Below are 10,519 nucleotides of genomic sequence, written 5' to 3'. Positions count from 1 at the left end.
TTTATAACATAATTTATTTACAAGTGTCTCAGCCTCTGTCTTCCCCTCCTGCATCATAAAAGACGTCATATAGGACACATATGCATATATAAATTATATTTTCATGTTTCTTTTTTTCAGTTCATTTTTATGAAGTAATTTTCACAAGTTATTCTTCAAGTATTAATCCTATAGTTGTGTGTAATATTCTCTTGGTTCAATTCATTTCACTGTTCATTATCCCTTGTAGTATTCCATCATAATCATATATCACAATTTGTTTAGCTCTTCCCTAATTGATGGGAATCTTCTTAATTTGTAGTTCTTTGCCACCACAAATAGAGCTGCTCTAAATATTTTGATATTTGCAATAGGGTGATCTTTTAGGGTTTATAACCCCAATCATATCTCCACTGACCCATGTGATTAAGAAGTTGTTTTTCTTCTGTGTTTCTTTCCCCACAGATCTTCCTCTGAATGTGGATAATGATCTTTCCCATAAGTCCTTCAGAATTATCCTATATCATTGCATTGCTACTCATAGAGAAGTCTATTACCTTCAATTGTGCCACAGTATATCAGTCTCTGTGTACAATGTTCTCCTGGTTCTGCTCCTTTCACTCTGCATCACTTCCTGGAGGTTGTTCCAGTTCACATGGAATTCCTCCAGTTCATTGTTTCTTTGAGCACAATAGTATTCCATCACCAACAGATACCACAATTTGTTCAGCCATTCCCCAATCAAAGGTCATCCCCTCATTTTCCAGTTTTTTGCCACCACAAAGAGTGCAGTTATGAATATTCTTGCACAAGTCTTTTTCCTTATTATCTCTTTGGGGTACAAACCCAGCAGTGCTGTGGCCAGATCAAAGGGTAGGAAGTCTTTTAGCATCTTTTGGGCATAGTTCCAAATTGCTTTCCAGAATGATTGGATCAATTCACAACTCTACCACCAATGCATTATTGTCCAAATTTTGCCACAACCCCACTAACATTTATTACTTTCCTTTGCTGTAATATTAACCAATATGCTGAGTGTGAGGTGGAACCTTAGGGTTGTTTTGATTTGCATTTCTCTCATTATAAGAGATTTAGAACACTTTTTCTTGTGCTTATTAATAGTTTTGATTTCTTTATCTGAAAATTGACTATTCATGTCCCTTGACTATTTATCAATTGGGGAATGGCTTGAGTTTTTCTACAATTGATTTAACTCTTTATAAATTTGAGTAATTAGACCTTTGTCAGAGGTTTTTGTTATGAAGATTTTTCCCCGAATTTTTGCTTCCCTTCTAATTTTAGTTGTCTAAATATTTTGAAACATAGAAGTTCCTTCCTTTTCTGCTAGTTTCCTCGAGAAACAGACCCAGCAATGGTATTGCTAGTTCTAAAGATATTCACAGTTTTATAACTCTCTGAGTGTAATTCTAAATTACAACAAATATGAACTCACATCTTCCTAACTAAAGACCCAGTACTCTTATCCATCACATCATCTATTTATAATGAAGATGGTATTGTGAGGCAATGTGGTGTTTTAAAGTACATCCAATGATTCTAATAATTGTTCACAAGTAATAGGTTCAGTAATGATCGAGATTTATTTCTATGATCACTTAAAGTCTTTTAGGACTATGTAACTGTTGAACTCTTTTGCTGCTTTAACAATCACAGAATAGAGAATCAAATTCTATTTTTATGTGTTAACTTCTTTATTTAAAAATTCTAATTAATGTTTCAATGATGCCTTTTTAAAAATCACATTGTCACTTCTTAGTAGAATCCCTTTCTTGAAATAGCCCCCATTTCCCCCAAACCCTCCTGTACAACAAAGAAGTATATCTAAGCAAACCAAACCAACATGTAAATAACTTGCAAAGTATTATGGAGCCATCAGATAATTAAGGAGTTCTTTTCAAGAAAAGAATTTTCGGCACGAGTCCGGGAGCAGCAGTCTCGTGTATATCTCTGAATTCTCCGCAGCTTGACCAGCAATCTTAGATTCCCTCCCCCAAGAAAAAGATGGGAACCGTCAAGGATCAGGAACAAGATAACTGTTGTTGGGGTTGGTACAGTTAGCATGGCATGTGCCATCAGTATCTTAATGAAGGATTTGGCTGATGAACTTGCCCTAGTTGATGTTATTGTTATTGTTGATGTTGTATAGTTGATGTTATTGAAGACAAACTAAAGGGAGAGATGATGGATCTCCAACATGGCAGCCTTTTCCTCAAAACACCAAAGATCGTCTCTAGCAAAGATTATGCTGTGACTGCAAACTCAAAGCTGGTTGTGATTACTGCTGGGGCACGTCAGCAGGAAGGAGAAAGTTGGCTTAATTTTGTCCAGCGTAATGTGAATATCTTTAAGTTCATCATTCCCAATATTGTTAAATACAGCCCTAATTGCAAGTTGCTTGTTGTCTCCAATCCAGTGGATATTTTGACATATGTGGCCTGGAAGCTAAGTGGCTTTCCTAAAAACCGTGTTATTGGAAGTGGTTGCAATCTGGATTCTGCCCGATTCCGTTATCTGATGGGGGAGAAACTCGGTATCCACTCTTCAAGTTGTCATGGATGGATCCTTGGGGAACATGGAGACTCGAGTGTTCCTGTATGGAGTGGTGTGAATGTTGCTGGTGTCTCTCTGAAGAGTCTTCATCCTGCTCTAAGAACTGATAGTGATTCAGAGCAATGGAAAGACGTTCATAAGCAAGTAGTTGAAAGTGCTTATGAAGTGATCAAGTTGAAGGGCTACACTTCCTGGGCCATTGGCTTGTCTGTGGCAGATCTGGCAGAAAGCATCATGAAGAATCTTAGGAGAGTACATCCGATTTCCACCATGATTAAGGGCCTATATGGCATTAATGAAGATGTCTTCCTTAGTGTTTCATGTATTTTGGGGCAGACTGGCATTTCTGATGTGGTGAAGGTTACCCTGACTACAGAGGAAGAGTCCCGTTTAAAGCAGAGTGCCGACACTCTTTGGGGGATCCAGAAGGAGCTGCAGTTTTAAAGCCTTCGAATATGCTTCCACTTCACTGTCTAGAGAACATGATAGTGGTTAAGGGATTATGTATGATGCACATTTCAAGTGGGTCAAATCCTTCCTCTGATGAGTGATACAACACCAAGAGAAAGCAGAAATAGAAAACCTATGAACACACTCTAGTCTCCTCCTAAAGTTAGAGATGGGGAATAGTATAGTGACTCCTATTTGTTAAACTCTGTTTGCTAAACCCCGTTGTTTGCACAGTGATGCTGAGTATGACTTGTCTTGTACCAAAGTCACGGTGTTCTTGTGGTCAAGCTCAGTTGGCTCCCCACAGGTATGTTACTGCCTGCCTAGTAGTGCTACCAGTTCCTAGTTCCCTTAGATCCAAAAGTCAGTTTTTGGTTCCTGGATTCACACCACCATACAGTTGTAATGCTCTGCTGATGGACTGATTACCTTTGGGGGCCCCCTTCCCGGTTAGGGTTCTATAGCATGGCCCCATGCATCACTTTTCCAGAGGACCCAGTTCTGTCTACTATATATATATATATATATATATATATATATATATATATCAGTAGTTGTACATTTCAATTATATAAAAAGGATCTATATAGGTACAACAATCCAACCAATTCCTCAAGTGTCATACTAACCCAAATATTGAATAAACACAAATAACTTAAAAAAAAAAGAAAAGAATTTTCTAGGTGAGTCAAATTTTGTACCTTTTAAATATTAATATAAATAATTTCATCATCTTTTACTATTAATTTTAAAATATTTTAAATAATCATTTATTGCTAACTTAATAAAATGGCAAAGCTAAATATTTTCACAATTGATTAAACTTCAAAATACTTTTAATAACATATACAGATACATACATACATATATATTATAGAACTATATGTGTATATATGAAACAAATTACTAACTACTCCTTTCCTCTATGTCTCCTTCTACTGGCTGTGTGAAATCATTTCCCTGTGTAACAGTTTTCATTGTAGAGAACTGTATCAGTCTAAATACTGATCTTCTAATTCTTTCCTTATTTTTCCATATTTGTTACATTCTTCTTACTGTTTTTTTCATATTTTATTATATTGATATACTAGAATTTATTTAATCTTTACCTCATTATTAAACATGTAACTTATTTTTAATTTTATATGTAGTTATAAATAATGTCACTATAAGTGATTTTAAATAAAGATCTTTTCAAAACTTTTTAATAACATTCTTAGGTTATACTCTCCAATGACATTATCAAGTTAAAGGGTATTCTTCTAACTTTTGTATTATAATTCCAAATGCTTATCCAAAAATACTATACCAGATTACAATTTAACTAACAGTGTATATGTGTACTGGTATTTTGACAACCTTATCATCAATAAGTTTTGTCATTTGCTTATTTTTGCCATTTTGGTGAGAGTGAAATAACTACTTTCACAGTTCAAAGTGATTTAAATTTTGAAGATTGGGTATTTTTTCAAGTGATTTCTTATAATTATACTTCATGACTTCTTTTGTAGAGTGTTTTTTTTTTAATTTTCTGCTCATTTGTTCATTAAAATAAGTGTTGTCACTGGATGGATAGTTGTATCATTTCCCTAAATGTTTTATACCATTTTATTTCTTATATCGACAGCCTTTTTTCTATCTTGGTTTTATTATTGCTATTGTACATGTTTTTATGTGATCAAATCTATGAACCTTTGCCCTATATATTTTTTCTATTTGTACCAGAGATAAAATTTTATCTACCTTCCACAGTTGAGATAAATATTTTATACCCTTTGCTCCTAACTTTTTATGACTCTTTTTTTATGCCTTAAACCTATGATCCAGCTGATATTTATTATGGCATAGCATGTGCGGTAAGATTATAAATTTATTTTTTACCATATTTTTATCTAGTTTTCCCAGTAATATTTAATAATAATGAATTCTATGGTTTGGGGTGTTTTATTTGTCATGGGTTTATCAAACACTATTTATGCATTTATTTATTCCCTTTTCTTACTACTCTGTTCTAGTCATATTTTCTATTTTTGCCCAGTACCAGTTAATATGATGATAGCCATTTTCTAATAGTCAAACCTTCGTATTCAATGTTTTCAGCACTCATCAAATTTAGCATTTGACTAGAAAAAATTGTCACTGTATTTGACGTTTGCTAGGTACTCAAATGTCTTGCTAGAACTTGTTGATGTCACAGTCTTAGGAGACATGCCCCAAAACAAAGGATCAGGTATTAGTTAAGGAGCAAAAAGAAGAGCTCAACACTGTGGAGCTGCAGAAACTTCAAAGGGACCAGTAACAGCTAGTGGCTGGAAATTTCTTCTGGTGAGGAGGAGGCAAAAAAAAAAAAAATATATATATATATATATATATATATTCCCGCTTTAGTCAAAGAAACGTGTGTAAAAAAGGTGAAAGTGCACAACTTTGTTGAAAAGTATCTCCCTGATAAAGCTAAACAAGCAGAATTGCAAATTTGTTCAATGTCTAGGCCATTTCCCACTTTAGAGGAATTTTGAATGACAGATGAAAACAAGCATCATTGGATAGGTTTCTTGTGAAGATTACACCAGGTGAATCTCAAGCACGAGTCAGTGGTGCTAAGGGACAGAAACAAGAAAGACAAAGAACTCCGGAAGGGCAATTGCCCTCATATTATAGAAGGGGACTCCTCTTCCAGACTGTAACAACTCCCACCCATCTCCTTAGGTTATTAACTCCTCTCAATGCAGGCAAAGTTAAGTTTAAATTATTTTAATTAATCTAATTGTTGTTTTAAATTTATGTCTATATGTAGGATTCCAGGTATATACATCTGGAAAATATAGTTGATGTATTGATATGATATTATACTTGGTCAGAGCAGTTAATGAGACAGCTCAGAGGCCAGAAGAATCTCTAGGCCTGAGCCACAGAGGGCTCAGCTCTGGCCTGGTCAGACAGCATTCCAATGCATGATTTATGAGCAGGCCATGCAGTCTTTGTTCTGGGAGTTGGAAAAGAGCGGACTGAATTTACTACGCCTCTAAGCTCGTACGTCATTGATATGTCAAGCCAATGTAAATCCACTATGTGCTGTTGCATATGCATTACATACCTCTTACCTCATAACCTTAATAAAAAGACAGGACTAGACCAGGCGTGATTCCTCCTCTTCCTTTCTTTTCTCCCCTCTCTCTAATCTATCTGCTCGCCATATGGATCGCTCCTTCTTTGGAGCTTTGCTATGGTCTCTAAAGTCTTCTTTCTTTATTCTTTCCTTCCTTCTCACATGACCACCAGCCAGTGCAATCTGCACTTGGAGTTTTATTTCCAATTCTGCCTTTTCTTAACTGATCTCTATCCTCACACCTGATTCCTAATCCTATCTAAGAATTCTACATTCCACGCATTCTTGGCTATTTTTATCTTCCTTCACTGTGTGCCCTACAAAGGAAGATAACAAGAAGAAGCATCCTTCCTCCCTGCATTCTGATCTGTGTGTGTCTGCCTCAGTTTATCAAACCCTCTCTTCAGCTTCTATTCTCCTCTTCAAAATCACATTCCTATAGACTTCCCTTTTATGCAGTAGTTGCTGGCCGGCTGCTGTACTATGTATTATTAATGTTTAATTGGTAAACTACTACTTTATTAATGCACAAAATCCCTCATAAAAATCTGGGTTTTCTGGGTGCCTGGAATGGATTGGTTCAATTTACATTATTCCTTATGGGAAAAATTTGTTTTGTACTCAACCCTTTTGGCAATCAACCTGCCTTCTGGAATGAATTAATGACAAGTACCAAGGTACCACTGTGTTTTCTTTTAGTTTAAGAGGTCAAGTTCAACTTTTAGATTTCTACTTTTTAAACTATGCATGCCCTATGTTATATCCTTGCATTTTTCAATGTAGGGCACATTAGAATTTTATTTTCTCTTGATGGTATAAAGTCACCATTATAATTATAGTGATTCCTTTTAGATTCTGTGGAATTCATACATATAAATGTAATAGGCTAAATGACCCTAGACATCTGTCATTTCTTGAGTTTTTATTTAGTTTCTTTTTCATAGTTTTTCTTTTTCATGTTCTCTTGTATTTTACTTATTTTGTTGAATCTTTCCAATTTCACTTTATAAAAATTATTTTCATTTTTTTCCAGATTACATGTTGATACCATTTCTAAAATTCATTTTCTATTTTGGCAATCCATGTTCTCTTTCTCCTTCTTCCCTTTACCCCTCCCCAAGAAGGTGAGTAATATGATATAGGATGTACATTTGTTATAATACAATACATATTTCCATGTTCATCATGTTGTGAGGCAAGACCCAATTTACACTAGAGAAAAATTCATAGGGAAAAATAAAGTGAAGAATGGTATGCTTTAATCTGTGTTCAGACTTCATCTCTTCCTTCTATTGAGGTAGATATATTTTTTCATCATGAGTCCCTTGAAGTTAGCTTGTTTTTCTATGTTGTCTCCTGCCTTTTTAATGTCATATTTCACTGTTATTCTATATTCCAAGATTCCTTCCACTTCTAATCTCTCTTATACATTCTAAGACTCTTTCTAAGCTCTGAAATTGTATGAAATATAGTTCTATCAAAACCTGGTCTTCTCTATGTTTCAAGGCCTATACAATTATTCTTTTTTTAAGGTTTTACGGTCATTTTCAAGTCAGTCTAAATATTTAATGTTCCACGTTTAAGGTGTCACAGTGGATAGAACACTGAACCTAAAGTCAGGAAGACCTGAGTTCAAATCTAGCCTCAGACACTATCTGTGTGACCCTGGGCAAGTCACTTCAATCTTTGTTTGCCTCAGTTTTCTAATCTGCAAAATGGAGATAATAACAGATAATAATACCTCCCAGATTAGTTATGACAATCAAATGAGATAATAATCACAAAGCTCTGATCATGATTCTACAAAATGAACACACAAATTTCTTTCTTAGAGACCTTGTCTAAAGAGGGAGTAGACTCAAGGGAATTCATTTTATGTTCCCACTGCTTACTTCCTTCTTTATTACAACACACAGGATTCTAGTTTCTGTTTTTTGCCACATATTAAGGGATGTATGAACTAAGATACACACTTGTATTTATTGAATTAAAGATTTTCCATGACTGGACACTCAAACCTGCTAGACAAATGGTTATTTGAACATATGAAGTGGGCTTGTTGCATAAGAGGCAAGATGATCTTAGTGAATACACCAAATTTAAATTACACAATCAATGGGACATTCTGTTAAGGCACTGTCAAGCTTCCAAAATATGACAACTGTGAATTTTAAAAATATTCCACCCTAATCAGATCATTCTTTAGAAGATCTGATTCACTTCATTTCCTATCTCTTCCTCTTTCCCCAGAGAGACGACTCTGGCTGGCAGCATGCTAGGCATTCTGACATCTTCGCATGGTGATGGCTATTCTCTGAGTTCAGTGGTTAGTTTTGCCCTGGAGCTGATTTCAGGTTTGGGCATCTTAGCTGAGCCCCTTTGGAGGTCAGGCTGATTCTTTCCTCCCTCATACTCCAAAACCTTATCTCCTAATCTCCCAGCTCGGTACCAGCCAGGCAGGGGGGAGAAAACCTACTCCTTTCCTTCTTCTTTCTCCTTAATCTCCTCCACTATCATTTAAAACAACATAAATTTTCCAGCTGACTTGTTTTTTTTTTTTATTAGGACTTTATAAATTAAATTCTTGGTGACAAAAATAATTATTACATTCAGTCTCAGGCATAATTTTACTCTTTACACAACCACCACCACCCTAGTCTCACTACAATTAAGCTCACTAGGCATGCTCTCTTCTTTTCTCATATGACAGAATTCCCTACCACTAGATGACAGTAATATTGAACCATGTTTCCATTTAGAGTTACATTATATTTTCTTAATGGACTTTAAAGAGACCATTTGAGAGAACCATGGCATGCCTAATGGAGGAGGTGCTACCCTTGCTGTTCTTTGCCCTGGTAAAACTACAACTGGAGGACTGCATTCAGTTCTTAGTATTGTGCAGTAGGAAAGTCACCAACAATTTGAAAGGGATAGAGGGATGATAACAAAGAAAATTATAAATATTGAAGGGAATGTGGCAAAACTGAGACATTAATACACTGGTTGGTGGAGCTGTGAAGTGATCTAACCATTCTGGAGAACAATTTGGACCCATGGAAAAAGGGTCATAAAACTGTGCATACCTTTGATCCAGCAATACCGCTACTAGATTTATGTACCAAAGAGATAAAAAAAAAGAGGGAAAGGACCCACTTTGACAACAATATTTATAGCAGTTCTTTTTGTGGTAGCAAACAAGTAGAAACTGAAAGGATGCCCATCAAATGAGGAATGAATAATAAGTTGTGGCACATAATTTTAGTAGATTGCTAATATGCCATAAGAAATGACAAACAAGATGATCACAAAAAATCTTATATGAAAAACTTATATGAAGTGATACAAAGTGAAATGAGCAGAACAAGGAGAATACTGTACATAACAATAACAATAATGTATGATGACCAGTTGTAAGTGACTATTATTAGCAAAGCAATGATCCAGCACAATTCTGAGGGACACATGAGAAAAAAGATTCTCCACTACTATAGAAGAAACTGAAAAAGTCTGAATGCAGACTGAAGCATACCATTTCTTCCTTTTATTTCCTCCATGCATTTTCTCTAGTGTAAGTGATATGTGTCTTCTTTTACCACATGAAGAACTTGGAAATATGTATTGTATGATAAAAAGGAGTGGCCAGGGGAAAGTAACCAGGTTGTTGGTAGTACTAAAGAACAGAACATATGATTGGCTGAAAGAACTGGATATATTTTGGTCAGGAAAAGAGAACACTGAGTGAGTTTATAGTTATCTTAAAGTATTTGAAAGGCTGACAGAAAAGAGAAATTAGATCTGTTCTGCTTCACTCTAGACAGAAGACTCAGAATGGTGGGTAAAAGTTGCAGAGAGGTTTATGTTTGTAATAAGGAAAAAAATTCCTAATAACTGGAGTCATCCAAAAGTAGAATGGAATGTCTTAAGAGATTAGGGAGTCCCCCATAACTAGAGGATTTTTTAAAGTTGAGGTAAGGAGGGGGCAGAGTCAAGATGGTGGCCTAGAAAGAGCAAACGTTCAGACCTCTCAATACCCTTCCTCACAATCTGAATGCTCCTACGGGACTGAAAATCAAACTTAACAACAAGACAGAGCCAAGGAACCCTCCTGCTGGACTTAATTCAAAAGGTACATCCTCCAAAAAGCCAGAATCTGAGAATACTTGGGTTTAAGGGGAAGACAGAAGGAAGGTTCCAGGACCCATTCCCCCTCCCACCTAGAGCACTGAGACTCCAGTGGCAGCGGGAACTTCTGGGCAGGCAAAGGTGCTGGTCTGGATGGTGTACCTTGTGTGCAGGACTATACCAAGTTCAGAGTGTCCAACACAGATGGCAGGGAAAGAGCTAGAGAGGGAGTATAGAATTGACAGCCTGGCCAGAGCTGTGGAGATCCTCCATATATGCTCCAGC

The 10,519-nt window shown here is 35.9% G+C and overlaps 1 protein-coding gene across 1 annotated transcript; it reads left to right on the top strand.

The window, feature by feature from the left end:
• The first annotated feature begins 2,148 nt into the window (after positions 1 to 2,148).
• On the top strand, positions 2,149 to 3,675 carry LOC100031420 (L-lactate dehydrogenase A chain-like). Its single transcript, XM_007474037.3, has one exon. It carries the CDS (start codon positions 2,179 to 2,181, stop codon positions 2,992 to 2,994), a length of 816 nt encoding a protein of 271 aa, XP_007474099.3. The 5' UTR covers positions 2,149 to 2,178; the 3' UTR covers positions 2,995 to 3,675.
• Positions 3,676 to 10,519: the final 6,844 nt, after the last annotated feature.

This window comes from Monodelphis domestica, chromosome 1 (assembly GCF_027887165.1).
Source record: "Monodelphis domestica isolate mMonDom1 chromosome 1, mMonDom1.pri, whole genome shotgun sequence".
Classification (NCBI taxonomy): Eukaryota; Metazoa; Chordata; class Mammalia; order Didelphimorphia; family Didelphidae; genus Monodelphis; species Monodelphis domestica.
This window is presented reverse-complemented; position numbering and strand designations above follow the sequence as displayed.

Bases quoted from the DNA above. Each gene is read 5' to 3' on its own strand.
- LOC100031420 (XM_007474037.3), top strand. From the start codon at position 2,179: ATGATGGATCTCCAACATGGCAGCCTTTTCCTCAAAACACCAAAGATC.